The sequence below is a fragment of the Mustela nivalis genome (genome assembly GCF_964662115.1).
Source record: "Mustela nivalis genome assembly, chromosome: 10".
In the NCBI taxonomy this organism is placed as follows: Eukaryota; Metazoa; Chordata; class Mammalia; order Carnivora; family Mustelidae; genus Mustela; species Mustela nivalis.
The window spans coordinates 70,576,010-70,597,685 of record NC_139029.1 but is presented as its reverse complement, the minus strand read 5'-3'; the positions used below and the strand labels follow the sequence as shown (position 1 = coordinate 70,597,685).

General features: G+C 39.9%; 1 protein-coding gene across 1 annotated transcript in view; it reads right to left on the bottom strand.

Moving 5' to 3' along the window:
- Nucleotides 1-7,833: 7,833 nt before the first annotated feature.
- The window catches only part of CLCA1 (chloride channel accessory 1), a 30,102-nt gene continuing 16,259 nt past the window's right edge, over nucleotides 7,834-21,676 (bottom strand). The window contains exons 7-14 of the mRNA XM_082688217.1: nucleotides 21,287-21,514; nucleotides 18,315-18,489; nucleotides 16,329-16,435; nucleotides 13,907-14,122; nucleotides 13,078-13,339; nucleotides 11,851-12,021; nucleotides 9,392-9,631; nucleotides 7,834-8,331 (exon numbers count right to left, since the gene is read on the bottom strand). Coding sequence (XP_082544343.1) covers nucleotides 7,949-8,331; nucleotides 9,392-9,631; nucleotides 11,851-12,021; nucleotides 13,078-13,339; nucleotides 13,907-14,122; nucleotides 16,329-16,435; nucleotides 18,315-18,489; nucleotides 21,287-21,514 — 1,782 coding nt within the window. The 3' untranslated portion in view covers nucleotides 7,834-7,948. The remainder of the gene's footprint in view (nucleotides 8,332-9,391; nucleotides 9,632-11,850; nucleotides 12,022-13,077; nucleotides 13,340-13,906; nucleotides 14,123-16,328; nucleotides 16,436-18,314; nucleotides 18,490-21,286; nucleotides 21,515-21,676) is intronic.

Genomic DNA, 21,676 nt, shown 5'->3' with positions numbered 1-21,676 from the left:
TGGCGGAGAAGTAGCAGGCCGAGACTACTTCAGCTAGGCGGAGATCAGCTATATAGCTTATCTAAAGATTGCAAACACCTGCAAATCCATCAGCAGATCGAAGAGAAGAAGAACAGCAATTCTGGAAACAGAAAAACAACCACTTTCTGAAAGGTAGGACCGGCGGAGAAGTGAATCCAAAGCTACGGGAAGATAGACCCTGGGGGGAGGGGCCGGCTCCCAGCAAGCGGCGGAGCAACCGTGCACAAAATCAGGACTTTTAAAAGTCTGTTCCGCTGAGGGACATCGCTCCAGAGGCTACCCGGGGCAAAGCCCACACGGGGTCAGCGTGGCCTCAGGTCCCGCAGGGTCACAGAAGGATCGGGGGTGTCTGAGTGTCGCAGAGCTTGCGGGTATTGGAACAGGAAAGCCGGCTACAGAGACAGAGCCGACAGTAAGCTCGCAGATCGGGGTGACCTTGAACCGGTCGCAGGCTCGGTGAGCTTGGAGTGCGGCCGGAGGTCAGGCAGACGGGAGTAACTGAGCGCGGATCTCTGAGCGCGCACTGAGGAGTGCGGCCCTGGGCTCTCGGCTCCTCCGGGCCGGAGACCAGGAGGCCGCCATTTGTATTCCCATCCTCCGGAACTCTACGGAAAGCACTCAGGGAACAAAAGCTCCTGAAGGAAAACCCAAGCGGATTACTCACCCCGGCCCCGGGTAAAAGCGGTGCAATTCCGCCTGGGGCAAAGACACTTGAGAATCACTACAACAGGCCCCTCCCCCAGAAGATCAACAAGAAATCCAGCCAAGACCAAGTTCACCTACCAAAGAGTGCAGTTTCAATACCAAGGAGAGCAGCAGAATTCTAGAGGAGGAGAAAGCAAAGCACGGAACTCATGGCTTTTTCCCTGTGATTTTTTTTAGTCTTGCGGTTAATTTAATTTTTTTCTTTTTCATTTTTTTTTCTTTTTTTTTTGCCTTCGGGTAAAAAAAATTTTTTTTTAACTGTTACCTTTTTCTTTTTTAACGATTTTTTACTAGTTTATCTAATACATATATTTTTTCTTTTTTATATTTTTCTTAGGAGTTCTCTCTCTTTTTTTTAATTCTTTTCTTTTTTTTTTCTTCTCTTTTTTCTTTCTTATTTTTTTTATTTCTTCCTTTTTGAACCTCTTTTTATCCCCTTTCTCCCCCCTCACGATTTTGGATCTCTTCTAATTTGGTTAAAGCATATTTTCCTGGGGTTGTTGCCACCCTTTTAGTATTTTACTTGCCCCTTCATATACTCTTATTTGGACAAAATGACAAGACGGAAAAATTCAACACAAAAAAAAAGAACAAGAGGCAGTACCGAAGGCTAGGGACCTAATCAATACAGACATTGGTAATATGTCAGATCTAGAGTTCAGAATGACAATTCTCAAGGTTCTAGCCGGGCTCGAAAAAGGCATGGAAGATATTAGAGAAACCCTCTCGAGAGATATAAAAGCCCTTTCTGGAAAATAAAAGAACTAAAATCTAACCAAGTTGAAATCAAAAAAGCTATTAATGAGGTGCAATCAAAATGGAGGCTCTCACTGCTAGGATAAATGAGGCAGAAGAAAGAATTAGTGATATAGAAGACCAAATGACAGAGAATAAAGAAGCTGAGCAAAAGAGGGACAAACAGGACCACAAAGGGAGAATTCGAGAGATAAGTGACACCATAAGACGAAACAACATTAGAATAATTGGGATTCCAGAAGAAGAAGAAAGAGAGAGGGGAGCAGAGGGTATACTGGAGAGAATTATTGGGGAGAATTTCCCCAATATGGCAAAGGGAATGAGCATCAAAATTCAGGAGGTTCAGAGAACGCCCCTCAAAATCAATAAGAATAGGCCCACACCCCGTCACCTAATAGTAAAATTTACAAGTCTCAGTGACAAAGAGAGAATCCTGAAAGCAGCCCGGGAAAAGAAGTCTGTAATATACAATGGTAAAAATATTAGATTGGCAGCTGACTTATCCACAGAGACCTGGCAGGCCAGAAAGAGCTGGCATGATATTTTCAGAGCACTAAATGAGAAAAACATGCAGCCCAGAATACTATATCCAGCTAGGCTATCATTGAAAATAGAAGGAGAGATTAAAAGCTTCCAGGACAAACAAAAACTGAAAGAATTTGCAAACACCAAACCAGCTCTACAGGAAATCTTGAAAGGGGTCCTCTAAGCAAAGAGAGAGCCTACAAGTGGTAGATCAGAAAGGAACAGAGACCATATACAGTAACAGCCACCTTACAGGCAATACAATGGCCCTAAATACATATCTCTCAATAGTTACCCTGAATGTTAATGGGCTAAATGCCCCTGTCAAAAGACACAGGGTATCAGAATGGATAAAAAAACAAAACCCATCTATATGTTGCCTCCAAGAAACACATTTTAAGCCAGAAGACACCTCCAGATTTAAAGTGAGGGGGTGGAAAAGAATTTACCATGCTAATGGACATCAGAAGAAAGCAGGAGTGGCAATCCTTATATCAGATCAATTAGATTTTAAGCCAAAGACTATAATAAGAGATGAGGAAGGACACTATGTCATACTCAAAGGGTCTGTCCAACAAGAAGATTTAACAATTTTAAATATCTATGCCCCCAACGTGGGAGCAGCCAACTATATAAACCAATTAATAACAAAATCAAAGAAACACATCAACAATAATACAATAATAGTAGGGGACTTTAACACTCCCCTCACTGAAATGGACAGATCATCCAAGCAAAAGATCAGCAAGGAAATAAAGGCCTTAAACAACACACTGGACCAGATGGACATCACAGATATATTCAGAACATTTCATCCCAAAGCAACAGAATACACATTCTTCTCTAGTGCACATGGAACATTCTCCAGAATAGATCACATCCTCGGTCCTAAATCAGGACTCAACCGGTATCAAAAGATTGGGATCATTCCCTGCATACTTTCAGACCACAATGCTCTAAAGCTAGAACTCAACCACAAAAGGAAGTTTGAAAAGAACCAAAAACATGGAGACTAAACAGCATCCTTCTAAAGAATGAATGGGTCAACTGGGAAATTAAAGAAGAATTGAAAAAAATCATGGAAACAAATGATAATGAAAATACAACGGTTCAAAATCTGTGGGACACAACAAAGGCAGTCCTGAGAGGAAAATATATAGCGGTACAAGCCTTTCTCAAGAAACAAGAAAGGTCTCAGGTACACAATCTAACCCTACACCTAAAGGAGCTGGAAAAAGAACAAGAAAGAAACCCTAAGCCTAGCAGGAGAAGAGAAATCATAAAGATCAGAGCAGAAATCAATGAAATAGAAACCAAAAAAACAATAGAACAAATCAACGAAAGTAGGAGCTGGTTCTTTGAAAGAATTAATAAAATTGATAAACCCCTGGCCCGACTTATCAAAAAGAAAAGAGAAAGGACCCAAATAAATAAAATCATGAATGAAAGAGGAGAGATCACAACTAACACCAAAGAAATACAAACTATTATAAGAACATACTATGAGCAACTCTACGCCAATAAATTTGACAATCTGGAAGAAATGGATGCATTCCTAGAAACATATAAACTACCACAACTGAACCAGGAAGAAATAGAAAGCCTGAACAGACCCATAACCAGTAAGGAGATTGAAACAGTCATTAAAAATCTCCAAACAAACAAAAGCCCAGGGCCAGACGGCTTCCCGGGGGAATTCTACCAAACATTTAAAGAAGAACTAATTCCTATTCTCCTAAAACTGTTCCAAAAAATAGAAATGGAAGGAAAACTTCCAAACTCATTTTATGAGGCCAGCATCACCTTGATCCCAAAACCAGGCAAGGATCCCACCAAAAAAGAGAGCTATAGACCAATATCCTTGATGAACACAGATGCGAAAATACTCAACAAAATACTAGCCAATAGGATTCAACAGTACATTAAAAAGATTATTCACCACGACCAAGTGGGATTTATTCCAGGGCTGCAAGGTTGGTTCAACATCCGCAAATCAGTCAATGTGATACAACACATCAATAAAAGTAAGAACAAGAACCATATGATACTCTCAATAGATGCTGAAAAAGCATTTGACAAAGTACAGCATCCCATCCTGATCAAAACTCTTCAAAGTGTAGGGATAGAGGGCACATACCTCAATATCATCAAAGCCATCTATTAAAAACCCACCGCAAATATCATTCTCAATGGAGAAAAACTGAAAGCTTTTCCGCTAAGGTCAGGAACACGGCAGGGATGTCCATTATCACCACTGCTATTCAACATAGTACTAGAGGTCCTAGCCTCAGCAATCAGACAACAAAAGGAAATTAAAGGCATCCAAATCGGCAAACAAGAAGTCAAATTATCACTCTTTGCAGATGATATGATACTATATGTGGAAAACCCAAAAGACTCCACTCCAAAACTGCTAGAACTTATACAGGAATTCAGTAAAGTGTCAGGATATAAAATCAATGCACAGAAATCAGTTGCATTTCTCTACACCAACAGCAAGACAGAAGAAAGGGAAATTAAGGAGTCAATCCCATTTACAATTGCACCCAAAACCATAAGATACCTAGGAATAAACCTAACCAAAGAGACACAGAATCTATACTCAGAAAACTATAAAGTACTCACGAAAGAAATTGAGGAAGACACAAAGAAATGGAAAAATGTTCCATGCTCCTGGATTGGAAGAATAAATATTGTGAAAATGTCTATGTTACCTAAAGCAATCTACACATTTAATGCAATTCCTATCAAAGTACCATCCATCTTTTTCAAAGAAATGGAACAAATAATTCTAAAATTTATATGGAACCAGAAAAGACCTCGAATCGCTAAAGGGATATTGAAAAAGAAAGCCAACGTTGGTGGCATCACAATCCCAGACTTCAAGCTCTATTACAAAGCTGTCATCATCAAGACAGCATGGTACTGGCACAAAAACAGACCCATAGATCAATGGAACAGAATAGAGAGCCCAGAAATAGACTCTCAACTCTATGGTCAACTAATCTTCGACAAAGCAGGAAAGAATGTCCAATGGAAAAAAGACAGCCTCTTCAATAAATGGTGCTGGGAAAATTGGACAGCCACTTGCAGAAAAATGAAATTGGACCATTTCCTTACACCACACACAAAAATAGACTCAAAATGGATGAAGGACCTCAATGTGAGAAAGGAATCCATCAAAATCCTTGAGGAGAACACAGGCAGCAACCTCTTCGACCTCAGCTGCAGCAACCTCTTCCTAGGAACAACGCCAAAGGCAAGGGAAGCAAGGTCAAAAATGAACTATTGGGATTTCATCAAGATCAAAAGCTTTTGCACAGCAAAGGAAACAGTTAACAAAATCAAAAGACAACTGACAGAATGGGAGAAGATATTTGCAAACGACATATCAGATAAAGGACTAGTGTCCAGAATCTATAAAGAACTTAGCAAACTCAACACCCAAAGAACAAATAATCCAATCACGAAATGGGCAGAGGACATGAACAGACATTTCTGCAAAGAAGACATCCAGATGGCCAACAGACACATGAAAAAGTGCTCCATTCACTTGGCATCAGGGAAATACAAATCAAAACCACAATGCGATATCACCTCACACCAGTCAGAATGGCTAAAATCAACAAGTCAGGAAATGACAGATGCTGGCGAGGATGCGGAGAAAAGGGAACCCTCCTACACTGTTGGTGGGAATGCAAGCTGGTGCAGCCACTCTGGAAAACAGCATGGAGGTTCCTCAAAATGTTGACAATAGAACTGCCCTATGACCCAGCAATTGCACTATTGGGTATTTACCCTAACGATACAAACGTAGTGATCCAAAGGGGCACGTGTACTCGAATGTTTATAGCAGCAATGTCCACAATAGCCAAACTATGGAAAGAACCTAGATGTCCATCAACAGATGAATGGATCAAGAAGATGTGGTTATATATACACAATGGAATACTATGCAGCCATCAAAAGAAATGAAATCTTGCCATTTGCGACAACATGGATGGAACTAGAGCATATCATGCTTAGCGAAATAAGTCAAGCGGAGAAAGACAACTATCATATGATCTCCCTGATATGAGGAAGTGGTGATGCAACATGGGGGCTTAAGTGGGTAGGAGAAGAATAAATGAAACAAGATGGGATTGGGAGGGAGACAAACCATAAGTGACTCTTAATCTCACAAAACAAACTGAGGGTTGCTAGGGGGAGGGGGTTTGGGAGAAGGGGGTGGTATTATGGACATTGGGGAGGGTATGTGTTTTGGTGAGTGCTGTGAAGTGTGTAAACCTGGTGATTCACAGACCTGTACCCCTGGGGATAAAAATATATGTTTATAAAAAATAAAAATTATATTAAAAAAAAAAAAGAATCTATGGGTAAAACTTCACCTGGCTCCTCCTGAGCCTCTGATGTGTTTTCCACTGTAGACTCTGTTAATTTTGTTACTCTGTATATTTCCTTTGTTCTGCCTACTTGGAAGCTCAAAATAAAATGTGCGACTAGGATATAGCAATTGTACAGAACATTATATTGGGCACTGGATGTACTGAACCTTCCTTTTATTTTTAGTATATACTTATTTAATTTTTCTTAATTTTTTATTGTGTTTATTGAATGTATCTCTAAGGTACCTGAAATCCTATTTTGAAATAAGGAAGATCTACATAGAAATAAATTTGGGGCCTATGTAGAAAAATCTCCTATTGAAAATAGTTTATTTTCAATCAGAGAGCCACCCACATCTTGAACTCATTATGCTAATGAACTGAGAACCTGAACCGTCTTTTGCAGTAATACTTCTGGGAGGCCCTGCAGTTTGTGATCAGTCTCTGTGGGGACTGTCATACTGCTAAGTTTATTTGGCTCTTTTTTTCCGTTTCTTCTCCTTCCCTTTTAATCTGTCACACATCTCCAACCTTTATTCAGTTCTTCACATGGTCCTCAAAGTACCTCTTTTGAAGCATAGTTCTGATTATATGTCTCTTAATTAAAAAAAAAAATCAGATATCCTCAGATGTTCTTTATTACCTAGAGGAAAAAAAAACAAACTCTTACTCTTTTTTTTTTTTTTTTTTTTTTTTTCTACTCAGGACCTAGCATGGGCAGCTGAGGAACATTTGTTGAATGAACTGAATTGTACTCCATAAGAAAATGCATATGGGGCATTGGTAGAGCATTTAGCACAAAGTACACACACACAAAAACATTTATTTCTTAGTCACTTTTACTTCACATCTGGCTTGAACCTACATTTCCTACCTCATCTCCCACTACTGTGGCTTTAAGCATCACTGACTTGTAATTTCATGCACATAACATACATTTCTATGCCTAAGGAGACATCATCATCCTACTGTTTCTTTCTGCAATGCAATCTCTTCCTGAAATGGGTAATCCTTGCAAATTTAGAGAAGAGCCATTTTCCTGGTAATGTTGATACAAATAGTAAGTTGTGCCTTTTATATTTAGATAGTTGGACCTAGCACCTTTCACATGCAATTACATGTTCTTTTTTAATTGGCAAAGCTCCTTAAAATGAATTAAACATACTTTCATTTATTGATGCAAGCACCTCTTCTTTAAAAATCATTAATAGGGGTGCCTGGATGGCTCAGGTCATGATCCCAGGGTCCTGAGATTGAGCCCCACATGGGGGGGGGGGGTCTCTGCTCAGCAGGGAGCCTACTTCCTCCTGTCTCTCTGCCTATCTCTCTGCCTACTTGTGATCTCTGTCAAATAAGTAAACAAAATCTTTTTAAAAAATCATTAATAAATGCCTGTGTGATTAAACTTCTGGATTTAAATGATAGTCTTTATACATATGTAGCCAGTTGTTTAGCATTTGATTTTATTATATCACCCTCTACGGGAAACTTTAAAATACATTTTGGAGAATTTTATAATCAAAAGAAGGGTGGATGATTTATTCATCTCATGAAACTCAGCCCAAGGCTACTGACAGCTGCAATTCCCCTAGCCACTTCCACATTATTTTTAAAACGTGAAGGCCAGGAATGGTGCTATTGACATTGATATCAGGACAAGGAGGAGTAGGTATCTCTGGAGGAGTCGGTGGAGGAATAAACAAAGACACTCCCACAATATTAGAGATTTCTGACTTGAGATTAGACTTATCAACAGCCTGAACTGCAATGAAGAGATCCGTGCCATTTTCAAAAGGGATGTTTTCCGGTGTAAACACGAAGACTTCCTTAGAGTTGGCCTCCTTCGGGATAAGATCAGATGTGTTCACTTGAAGTGATTCAGTGAAATTGTCTCTGAGATCAAGAATACTTGCACTTATTTTAATGATATATTTGAGAGCTAAAAAGAAAAAAATCGTGACTTGTAATTCTCAAGTGTTATAGAAGTTTTAAGTCTATAAGAAACTATATTACCATTCTATAAAGTTCTAGTGAATAAATGTAGTTGATGGTCCATATTTATAAGCATTAGTATTCTTTTTACATCCTTGTTTGTGTATCTCAACAGAATGATAAATGTAAAACTGGATCAAGGGGTGCCTGGGTGGCTCAGTTGGTTAAGCATCTTTACCTGATTTTGGCTCAGGTTATGATTCAGGGTGGTGAGATTAAGCCCTGAAGAGCTTCCTGCTGGGCATGGAGCCTACTTAAGATTCTCCCTCTCCCTCTGCCCTTACTCCTTCACCTGTCTCCACTCTTCCCCATCATGTGCATGCTCGTGCTCTCTCGATAAATAAATAAATAAATAAATAAATAAAAACTGGGCAGGCATGAGCTAAAGTCTTGATCAGCATTTCTGTATATGCATCTGGCTGAGAGAGGAAGTCTTTAAACTATTGCTTATTGTTTATTATTTATAGAGAAGTTTGGGGTACAGTGCCTCTCAAATTTTCATGTACATAAAAAATACCCAGGGACCTTAAAAGACAGATTCTGGTTTTGTAGGTCTCATTGGGGACTGGAGTTCATTTCTAACAAGCATTTCTATGATGTCCATGCTGCCATCTGAAGACTATACCTCAAGACAAAAATCTAGTAGGACCTGAGTTTTCTCCCACAGGTCAGTTCAGCTCCATAGAGATCTATGCTGTATTCCCAAGCCTTTCCAGAGTGATTGCTAAGAATGGGGTTTATTAAAAGACAGTTTGGTAAGATTTCAAAAAAATCTAAAGATTGCCTGTTACTGGTTGAAACCTCTTAAAAGATAAATGTGGGCCAGCTTTTCAGGTTCTAAACCTCTCCTATTTAAAAATCCTAACCTTTCATTTCATAGGACATTCACAATCCCTCTTGCTTCCTGTCTTCCCCATGCACCATAACATGTCTGTCTGCCTCACCTCCTTCTGCACCCCTATTGGCTGGAAAACTCCTTTACACGGTTCACACCACATTCCACTTACCTCTTCCATGGTCATAATCATCCCCAGGAGCTGTCCAAGTCAAATTAATAAATTTGTTCCCTTGGATTTTTGCCTTAAGATCAGTGATTTGACAAGGTGGAAAGCGGTCAGGTATGGGAGCCTGTGGGACACCAGAGGCCACAAATGAACCTCCTGAGGTTGTTCTGCTGAAACACACTTGGTTGCCGTCAAGTTCATTCTTACTAATTTCAGGTCTCGGTGGATTCCATTTTATTTCACCTGCAACACATTACATTACACTACATTACATTATATTACAAGCAACTATATGACTATACTTCCCTTTGTTTTGTTGTCGGATTGCCCTCATCCTACTCTCGCCTTTGCCTTCTTCCACACACAAAAGTAATTTGGTGTAAGATCCCAAATCAGGTTGCATCAGAGGAAAAAAAGCAAAGAGAGAATCACAGTTTATTTTATCTTACAGATATTTTCTGGAATAACAATTCTCATAATTTATTTTCATGACATTTGTCGTGGAGTTGTTTCTCTTCCCATCTTTTTGCCCATCCTGATTTTACTCTTCCTAGATCAGTTTAAATCCTACCTCTATTTTAAGCCTTCTTAGACTGCCTCAAGAAATCTCTTTCACCTAGTTAATGTGGTTGGTTTTATTATTTTTCCTATTTACTTGGTAATTAATAATTTGGACCATCAAGAATTGCCCTGATTATTTCTTCCATGCATTTTCCCCCTCTATATCTATGTTTGTGTTTTATCATTCTTATTAGATGGCAGCTTCTCATATACTGTTTTATGTTAGAGGTTCTAAAATTTTATGCTTTTCGAAGACTTCCGATTTTCCATTGAATGCCTAGGAAATTAGTGCTTGTAGCAATTTCAATATCTTCACATTCTTGCTGAAATGTTGTATAAAAATAATCCTGGAACTCAAAGAATACCCTGGCCTGCTCAATCAGTAGGGTTCTCCAATTCTCATTTCAATAAAAATATTCCGTAATACCCTAACATGGCATTACACAGAATTTACTCTTTCCTAAAACCTACTTCTTTAACCCTTAAAATTTTTGTCTGTAAAGACAGATTGATCTTCATACCCATCCATCTGGTCTTGGGCAAAGATAAAGCAGATACTGTAGCAGGTTCAGAGTTAGTATTCAATTCACCAATAGAGAGCATCTCTCTTGGTATTCATCAAGGGATAGAGGAAAAAATATGGCTCTCCAATGCCAAGCCAAGTCCTATCACAGGCCAATAACCTCTCTAGCCTCTGTTTCTCGGTCTTTAAAATGGCATAATTAGAAGAATGTAATGTTCTAATGTGAGCAAAACACTGAGCATGAGGCTAGATATAGCCATTAAACCAAACAGCTCCTGCCTTTTCCCCCTAACTTGGAAAGAAGAACAAATGAAAATGAACTAAGCTGAAATATGTGAAATAGCTTTGGAAGCAATGTCTTTAAAGCATTGTTTTTTCTTGTGCTCACCTTTGCATGAAACACCACATGTCCTAAAATCCTCCTTTTACTGAGCACACTCCAAGTAAATAGGACAATGGGAAGCTTCTTGGAGGAGCTATTCTTACAATACACCAGGTGCTAAGAAAAAGAGATTGATGGAAAACAAGTCCTGGAACCCTTCAGTACTAGTGTTGGTCCCAATTTCAGCTCTAATCCAGGGCAAGTGTTTATGACCAAGACTGTATAGGACTGTGTGTTTCTTGGAGCACAATTTCCCCACCTGCTTTCTTGTGGGCTCAGTGTACTGGCTGATACTAGGTTCATCTACTATTCTCCCAGGTCTGAGCAAGAGAAAGGAGACAGTGGGGCTTGTGATACTGATGCATATAATAAGCTATAAATTCCCTTATTCTATAGAAATGCCACTATCAGTGGAAAGAGCTTTATTATAAAATGTTTTAAAATTTATTAAAAATAATAGCAAACATTTATTTAACACTTTTATTTACCAGCAACAGCTCATTAGATGTATTTCCTTGTTCATTCCTCATAACTACCTTACGAGGTAGTTACCATTGTTATTCCCATTTTATAACTGAGGAAAGTGAAGCACAAAGAGATTATCTAAAATACTTTTGTAGAGGGCTAGAATGTGAACCCAGGCAGTAGAAAGCTGCTTTCAACCTATTGGCTTTCATCTGAGGGTTACTTTGCCTCTAGAGGACAGTCGATGATGTTTGGAGACATTTTCGATTGCCATGACTGTGGGGGATGCCTCTGATACCTAGTGAGTAGAGGACAGGGATGCTAGTAAATGTCCTACAATGCACAGGACAGCCCCCACAACAAAGAATTATGTGGCCCAAAATGTCACAAATGTAGTGTTGGCCCAAAATATAGTATTCAGACTGAAAAACCCTGATATCCAATCACACCATTCTCCCCACAGGCTTATTGGTTTTCTCCTGATCCCAAGCCTTTTTATTCAAGCCAGGTGTGTGATTACAGATTACTTACCATTCTCAATCCAGCCAGGCATGTGCATGGCTCCATTCTGCTGAGGTCTCACCCTCTGTCCAGCTGCATTTATTCCTCCCAGAGCCCTCACTTTCACACTGTATCTACCATTTGTATCATAAGCCGTAAAATACCTCGAATAGATACCATCGTCCTTAGTAGCATCGGCACCTTGACAGGAAAATGAAGAAATTGATGAATATCTGAAAGGCGGATGCACATTTGTATATTTCCAACTCATATGTGGGTTAAAAATGTTCAAAGCAAAGATAACCTTGCACTATCTCCAAGAGAGTTTAGGATTTGATTCCGTTAAAGATGAAATCTACTTTTTCTCTTAGGCGCACATGCATATGCGTGTATATGTCTCTGTGTGTGTTTAGCTTCATATGTGTATATTTTATCTTCCTGAATTGTTGTCTTTCTTTCTGAAATCAGAGGTCATGCCATGTGTCTGCTACATCCAACATAGGTCAAGGTAACTATTCATTAAGTATCTATCGAACTGAGTTGAATTGTTGCACATTACTATGAAGAAAAAAAGTTATATGATTATCTTTTTTAAAAAAACTTATGGCTTCTCACCAGGGTAGATTTGGGTAGGAAATCCATTTATAGAATTTGTTCTAATAAGGTTACTTGCATCATACTAAGCAGTCATGTGCCTTCTATAAAGAAATGTAGAATTCTCTTTCTCTCACTCCCTGATTTCTTTAAAAAATAATGGGCAGGATTTTCATTTTGGGAGCACACTAATGCAGACTCTGCATAGATACAGCAGGCACATATAACTGCACATGAATTTATCTCTGCCGCTTTCTAAATGTGAAAGCCTCAATTTCTTCATCTGTAATGTAGGGTTAATAATATCTCAAAAGTGTGGTAAAGATAAAAATGAAGATACTAGAACATAAAATAGCTATTAATTTTCCTCCTTCCCTTTTGGGCAGTGTGGAATATCCTCTGACAACTCCCTAGAGTATCTAAGTGTATTAAACTTGAGCCACTAATGTGTTTGGTTTTTGCAGAAGCTAAAGGTAAGCCCTTCTTCATGCTGTCCAACATTTTAAAATATAGGAATTGTGGGGAAGCAGAGAACTCTCCCAACCAGACCCCCAGTGGCGGACTCTCTGATTCTAACTGTCCGCACCAGATCATGCCCTCCTTCTGTTCCTGGATTGCTTTTTGGAAAAGAAAGATGTGTTTTCCAGTCTTTGGAATGGTTACCTGCTCCATTGTCCAGTAATTCAAGGTTAACTGTTTTACCATTCACTGATTCTATTATAGCTGTGACAGTAGCCCTGAGGATTGGCGAGGATCCTTGATGAATCTTTGCATAAACGGCCATAGGGCTAGGAAATTTGCCTTGGTCTTTGCTCATTTTAGAGGTCACTGTAATTGGAGGCAGAGTAGCACTTGAAGCACGGGAGGTTACAGTCAGAGTCAGGGTTTGTGAGCTTGCTTTCAGACTGTAACTCCAAGTACCAACCTGACCAAAACAAATGGAGACATTTCCAATTAATAACCGTAGGTGACACAGACCTGACTTTAATGCTACCTATAGGAGAGCTTATCTGGTATAAGCATGTTACAAAAGCATATTTAAGAAGATCTCTGATATTTTGTCAACCAAGGGAAATTCTGGTACATTTGGGTTAACTACATGGTTCTTACTGTCAAGAAAATCCTAGTTGGGGAAAATGAGGTCAGAAAGCTGTGTCCTTATTTCCTTGGTTTCTAAAAAGCAGTATCAAATCAATGGTCCCTGAGGTGATATTTTTCATGATACCGAAGTTTCAAGGACCATTTTGCATCTTGACTTCTATGTAATTTGAAACTTCTCCCTTTAGTACCTGTAGAAAATATCATCAATTTCCTTTCCCTTGATTTGCTGTCATACTAATGAGATAGAGAACTGGATAGAGGATTTTCCTTGTTCTCTCTTTCATTCAATACTAACTCTCCTTTTAGCAACCACCCACATTGAAAAATCTATTTTGTAAAAACTTCAATTTATCTTGTCAAATTGTGGGAAGGATAAAACCCTAGTCCATACCTTTGCAGTGCCTGGGATCTGGAGGTAGGCCATTCTAGTGCTTGTGTCCACTACCAAGCCATCTTGTTTCTTTCCACTAGGATCACTGAGAAGGATTTGGGGAGGCTGTGTTGTCCAAGTGATGAGAAATAACGTGTCCTTTCCCACAGTGCTGTCCACAAGCACTGTGCCATTCATCCACTGATTGTTCTGGAGGGTTAAGCCTCTACTCTCAAGCTGTTAAGAAAGAAAAACAGCTCTTTACATTCTGGAGAATATAGCCCCCATCGCACAGTCTCTTCCATTCTGCCTCCAATTCCCAGTTGCCCCATTAAAAGCCTTGTGTGATGCCTGAGTCCTTGGTTTAGTATTTAGGTCTTAATCATTATCCAGTTCTAAATTACCTTTCCTCCAGCCTTAGCTTCCACAATGTTTATTCCTACACCCAAACTAGACCACTTCCCAAATGACACTCATGAATCCCTGACTCTGACTTTATCATACTCTCTGCTTTTCCTGGAAGTCTATACATTCAACTCCATTTATCTAAGCCTTACCAATCCTTCAAAACTCGGTTCAAATGGCACTTTCTCTCTGAAATTTTCTCTAAAGTCCATCTCACTTACTGACTGAGAATTCTCTCTCCCTCCTGTGAGTTCTCACACAATCTTGTTTCTGTCACTCCTTTGATACTCTCCCAGTGTTTTCCTTTATACCTACTTGTGTTTATATCTCATCCTGTTTACTAGACTATAAACTTAACTCTTTAGGGGCCTGACTGGGACTTTTTGCAAATAACCAATGCTGGATCAAGTAGCCCCTGTGAAGATAAATGAAAATAAGTCAAGGGCCAAGGCTGATTTGTTGTTTGGAGAAGAATGAAGAAGTGGCTAGGACAGAGACTGAGGTGGGGAAGGGTTAACAGGACTTTTACAGAGAATGTGACCTTGAGGACTGTCTCCTAGATAATTATCTCCTGTCCTTAAACTGATATCTAAGAGAAGATAGGGAGGCTGGGTCATAGAGTCAGATTTCTGATTTCATAGGTAGATTTGATCTTGGATGTGGAAGAAGTAAAGGGCTCTTACACTCATATACGGAAGGGCTCCTAAATCTGATTCTTAAGGCAGGTGGGGAAATGAGTTCTGCTCATTTCTCTCTCTCTCTCTCTCACTGTTAGGCTTCTTAAATACAAAAGTAATGGGCAGAAATTGCCTGACCGTGAACTTGTCCTTCATCAGTTTAATCACTTTTTTCAGACACATTCCTCCAATTTCCAGATTGGACTCTTGAGTTCAGTTTTCTAAATCTGAGCTAGGATAACACAAATGAGTATAATCTCTATCTTCTTTGATTGAATAAATGCTACCCTGGTAGATCAGAAAACCTATTGTTTCAAAATCTGTCAATTTTTGGCTTTAACATGACATTGTTTTTTTACTTTCATCCAAACTCTCACAATAAAATTATCACAATAAAAATAATAATTCACATAGATGTGAGTTCTGATTATTTACTCTCTAGCTTAAAAATTCATATGAGTAGCTTTTGAAACTCAAGAAGAACATTTAAAATATATTTGTTTTTTTCTTAATGTATAGTCCCAAAATTTTTGAAAGAAAATTTGGTTTTCTTGACATTTTAGAACCAGATGGGCCCATGGTTCTGGTTCATATCTGGCTGAGAAACTGAGGCCCAGAAAGGGGAAGTTCTTAACCTACAGTTCGAGAGTTAATGGCAGGCCCAGGACCAGAATCCAGGTGTCTTGACAGACATCATGGGCTTTTCACAGAGCAAAACACTTTTCACCCATAAGGAAATCCTGGCAAATATCAGAGATTTGAGGTAATGGAAAAATAGAGCACATAATCCACGAACACTGACTTGTCCCAGAAAATTGTGTTAAGTTGATCTACTGTGAAGAAAATTTTGAGCCAATTATACTGCTATGGGTGCTTGTTAACAGATGTTAAAAAAAAGAATTTTTGGACCTATTATATTATATGTTGCTGGTTTCTGTGGAGAAGTCAATATTGTTTCCAAACAAACACTAATTGCTTTGCTCTAAAAAAGTAGTGTTACATTTTAGGAATAATGTCCAATATCAGGGTAAAACATCTATTTTTAGTTTTACCTTACTACCAGACAAATGTAGCACTTAAAAATTTTAACCATTAGGGGCGCCTGGGTGGCTCAGTGGTTTAAGCCTCTGCCTTCGGCTCAGGTCATGATCTCAGGGTCGTGGGATCGAGCCCCGCATTGGGTTCTCTGCTCGGCGGGGAGCCTGCTTCCCCCTCTTTCTCTGCCTGCCTCTCTGCCTACTTGTGATCTCTCTCTATCAAATAAATAGATAAAAATCTTTAAAAAAATTTTAACCATTAAACTCTCCATTTTGGTTATAATTATTTAGAAACATGAAAAACCAGAGAGTAAAAATTCTGACCTGGATAGCACGCTGGGAGGCAGCTCCATTTCCAGATGAAAGGGCCCCAAAAGCATCAATGAGACCATTGTTCTGAGCCTGATCTGAAGCATATGTCTGTAAACCTCCTAAAACACATTTATATTATCAGAAGTTGTTTTCTAGAAAGCAAGTATTTGCACCATTTTAGCTACTGTTAAGATAGCAGAATACATGACATAAATATTCTATTGCAGTTTTAAAAATATTAATCAATCACCATCAACCAGGCATCCAGATTAATTCAGAAGTTGATACTAAATTTTTAATCCTACTAAATAATAGCTTCAGCAACATCTCAGTTGCCCAGCTAGGTCAATTATCTGCAAAGCAGCCATGAATCTCTGATAGGTCAAAACTAGTAACATAAAATTTCATGTTTTAAAGGTCATATGCTTCATATAAGAGAATTCATTAAGCCTTATTCCAAGCCTATTGGTTTATTCTTATTTTAGACATAATCTTAACAAGCTTGACTTTTGGGTTTTCTCCTAAATCATAAAACATATATATGTTAACAACAGCAAGAAATAACAGCTGTAAGGGACAGTTATAGAAAGTATAATATAGAGTAAAAAATAGATTATACACCAGGTATCCCAGTCTTGGGCTGTTTAGAGCACGGGTAACTAAGACAGTTGATGTGAAAACACTTTTAAACCATTAATGCCATCCAAGGGTTTAGGTACTTTGGTAATGCTCTTGGGGCCCCACCCAGATACCCTTACTGAGGCAATCGAATCTTTCCCCTGCTGCTCTAAGTGTTAGCTGCTAATGGAATATAACTGTTCCTTTTTCCAGAAAATTGCCTTACCAAAAGAGGTTATGCTTGCTGGAGAAGTAACATGCTCCCTCACCTCCATCTTGCCTTGATTGTCCACGGCTGATGACTGATGGACACAGTGGTATAAAAGGTCAGCCCTTTTCCTCAAGAGTGTACCAAATGTGTGATGCAATTCCAGATTGAGAGCTCTCTGTAGTGTTAGGCTTCAGCTAGACTCTAAGTCCACTTCTGTGCTTGTGTCCTTCCCCTGTCCTATCCTACTGCCCTTCTCCTGTTCTCCTGAGAGCTCTCCCTCTATAAATCACATGCACCCAAATCCTTGTCTCAGGCTCTGCTGCTAGGAAACCCAGCCTAAGACATGTGGTATTAGGAATAAGCAGTCCATCATTTCGGCTCCCTCAGGAGACAACTCGGCATAATAATTGATATCTATAATGCTGGCCCTAAGTTAAAAAAATACTGTGGCCTACTTACTCTGCTAAGGAAGCCAGGCACATATGGAATCTTTTTAAACCATCTGTGTGTGAGATTAGAAACTCAATATATTAATATTTTAAGGAGAAAATGCATTGTTTTCTACATTGTCAGAGTGACCTTCTGTGCACTCAGTGGGTTCTTTGCTTTTCCCCTGCTACTCCTTATTAAAGTCTCAATTTAGAGTTCACCTTTCTGGACCTTCTCCTTTCCTTAAAAAATTCTGACTTAGATAGCACGCTGGGAGGCTGCATTAAGGTCAAAGGCTTTCCATTCTAGTGTGCCTTCTATAGTTAATAGAGTACTTGTATCATGGCATTATATAATTAGTGGCTTATCATCTGTTCCCCCTGGGTCTGTAGGCCAGCTGCCAGTTGGAAAAGAGTGGTTCCTGGCTAATATATTATGTTCTTTGCAGTCCTTACTTACAAAGTGTCTGGGAAAAGAGACCTGAGTCCTAACTAGAGTGCTGTGCTGATCCCATCTTCCTCCAGACTGCCATAATCCTAGAACTGAGGCCTTAAAAGAAATGGGGAGAGTCAATTCTAATGGTCATTTGGAGGAAAAGGCAGGTAGTTGGTTAATAAGATTCCCCCTCTCTATATATAGCCCACCCTTCCCCTTCTCCCTTGTTCATTGGAGCTCACAGTACAGTGGGAGAGACAACTCAGCAATTCAGTGGGACACAGCAGCAGCAGACCGTCCTTCACCTGTCATTTTAGACAGCTCCTCTAGTTCTTTTGCAGCAGAGGGCCCCAGCGCGACTGTGTGGATGACAGCTCCACTTTGTTTCACCTCGTTGAAGCACGAGCTTATAGTGTTATCCTCTCCATCGGTCAGCAGCACGATTTCAGATCCATCTGTTGAGAATTTCTTCCTAATAACCTAAGAACATAATGCAGTGTATGAGTTATCAGTGTGGCCAAGGTATTTGGGAGAACAGCATTTATCGGGAATGAGAAGAGAAATTCCAGAGGGATTGAACAAAAGTGCCTGAGAATTGTCAAATAGCTCTCTCTCGAAGTGATAAAATTTTAAATCAGCAACACTAATGGAATCTGACAACAGTCTTTTCTTTTGGTTACCCTACTGCAAAGCGGGCTCTGTAAAAAAATGTCAGGGTAGTTATAGAGATTCATAGCACTGGGGAACCCACAAAGGAGGTTTTTAGTTTCCTTCATATGATCTCTCCTTGACAGGCTTCTGGAGGTTCCCAGATGCTTTCAGAAACCACCCTCATTGAATAGGGATAATATATGGGAGATATTAGACACAGGGTAGAGTTAGCTTGCATGATATTCACCATCTGACTATACCAGCTGTTTATGGTTGGCATTAGTTCTGACTGGTAAGTACCCAGGTCACAGGAATTATTAAAATTTTTAATATTCCCTCTGATTAAAATAAATAATTTTATTCTATTAACCCCAGCTCCTAATGATCTTATGACATCAATGTTTCAACCATTCCTGATTAACATGGATTATAGTTTTTTACATTGTGTAGAAAACACAGATTTTTTTTTTTTTACCAGTGTTGGATAAGATGTTGATAGAAGGAAAATTAGATTTAAAAAATAGTGTTACTCATTTCAGAAGAGGAATGCAAGAGTCCACTCTTCCCCTAAAAAGAGTAGAAGGAGAGACCTAGTAGGGAAAACTAGCAATCAAGCCTGAATAACCTCTCTTCCCTGGACCAGACGCAGAAAGGGAAAGCACCTTCAGTAGGTTGAAAGAAAAGCTAAGAGCAGAGAGTACTTCTGCTGCACTGTTTGAACTCTGAGGGGCTGCCACACAAGGGAAGAGAGCAGAACTGTGCCTGCTGCTACATGATAGAGCCTAAAGCCCAGGATCCTCTCAACCATGGCCGTGGCCTTGATCTGAACAAACTGAGAGGCCAGAGAAAGGCCTTAATTTGGATTCCTTTGTCCTACTCTCTATCACTGCTATGTGCTGTGGAAAATGTGTGTAAGTTCCCACATATCCCACAGAGAAGACAGAAGTCAGCAGGAAAGAGAAGAGGTCATCTCACCAGACAGGCTGAAGGGTGTTCAGTCTCCTTAGGAGCTGGATGGAGGACAAAGTGGTGCTTAGGGCTCTGCTTCAATAGTGGGATCCAGGGTGTGGCTGAGTCAGCAAAGATGACTGGGCCTGAATCAAGCCCAGAGAACAAAGTCCAATGGGCACCTCAGCAGACAGGGGAGCCCAACACAGATCTGACAAGGTCTCTGCTGAGGAACCAATGGGGAACTTGGGACACTGTAGGACCCAAGGCTCTTTACCTCATCACACGCAAGTTCCTCCCATCCCATATCTGGACTCCATTGGGCAGGGGGAGCATCTAAATTCCAGTTGTATCCTTCACACTCTCTCTCACCCATCTAAGTGGAAAATGCAGAGCCAGAAGTACTCTCTTCACCACCAGGCCATCTGGCATTACTCATCTCCCCTAAGATTTTGCACAGCAGGAGTTTAATATTACATGTCAGCGATTTCACTGTCCATTCACCTCCCTCATTTGCTTCTTTAATCAAAGCTTGGGTGAGTGGCAGAGGCGAGAGAATCCAGATGCCCACAGGCCTCTGGACAAGGGTTCTGCTGCTGACTGTGCATACAGTGGAAACCACTTTTAGGGAACTGAACTTAAAGGTGGAATAAAAGGTCCCAGGGACAGACTGAATTTGAGGAAATGTTGTCTGTTGTCCACATACAATAGTGTGAGCTGGAAACTAAATGTTCCTGCTGCTGCTTGGGAATCTAGAACAGTCCCGGGGCAGGTTGTTCCCCCTATTCGACAGACAGCTGACCTGCCCAAGATGTCACAGGGATTTTGAGACCTTAATCAGCCAGCTTCTTTCAGCCTCTTATTCTTTGTTTCATGGGGCTAAAGATCTTCTAAATAACTATGGAATATTAGATTATGTGTTTGGAGCAAAGAGGTATCAGGTGCTATCAAATAATTCAATATTATTGAGACCCTTCTGTATAAAAGATACTGCGCAGCAGCCTCAGAGATCAAGAGGTAAGTCTTATCCCTAATGAAATTTTGCTTGAGTGAAGCATGTGATTAGAAAATCAGACAGAAGGGGCGCCAGGGTGGCTCAGTGGGTTAAGCCGCTGCCTTTGGCTCAGGTCATGATCTCAGAGTCCTTGGATCAAGTCCCACAGGGAGCCTGCTTCCCTTCCTCTCTCTCTGCCTGCCTCTCTGTCTACTTGTGATCTCTGTCAAATAAATAAATAAAATCTTAAAAAGAAAAAGAAAATCAGACAGGAGAGCCTAGAAGTCAGAAGAAACTTTTTTGTTAAAGTTCACAGGATTTAGAAAGAGTGATTCTGTACAACTGAAAGAATCAGGAAAGATGTCCAGAAGTAGGTCATGTCTGGGATGGATTCTTGAAGAATGACTGTGATTTGAGGGACAGAAGAGGAAGGGGAAAATATTCTAAGGGGGGAGTCTGGCAAAGGTGTGGAAGCGCTGAAGGACAAGTGATCCAAGTTGCTGAGATACAGGACACCTGGAAGAGCGTTCCTGGTATGGGACCTTAGAAAGGTAGGTAGGTGGTGCTCTATTATGAAAGAATTTAAATATTGGAGAAAATTTGACTTAATTTTGTTGAAAACAGACTTAAGTTTAGGAAACAGAAATTGTAAACATTGACAAATGACAGGGCAACTCGTCTTACAGCAAATGCTGATCGAAGCCCGGAGCAGATGGATGTTCCTCCTGCAGCCACTGCTGGTAACCTTTTGGTGAGGGCATCCCTTTCTGCAGCACTGTTTATCTGTACAAGTTCACTTTGTACATAGGCAGCGCTGTCAAATGTCACCATCCCAGCCCAGGAGCCTTGCTCCACTATTTGCAGAAGGAAAAGTTTGCCGGCTTGATTCAGTCGATTAAGGCGGTCACCATTCTAAATGGAAAAGTAAAAGAAAAGCAGTCAGGTTGGGTTTAGATGAGCAGACTAATAACAAAACAGGGCAGAGGAAATTTGAAAATGACTGCCCTAATATCGAGTAAATGACAATAAGCCTATTCAGGGGCCTTGATATTAAATTAAATTTCCATATTAAAT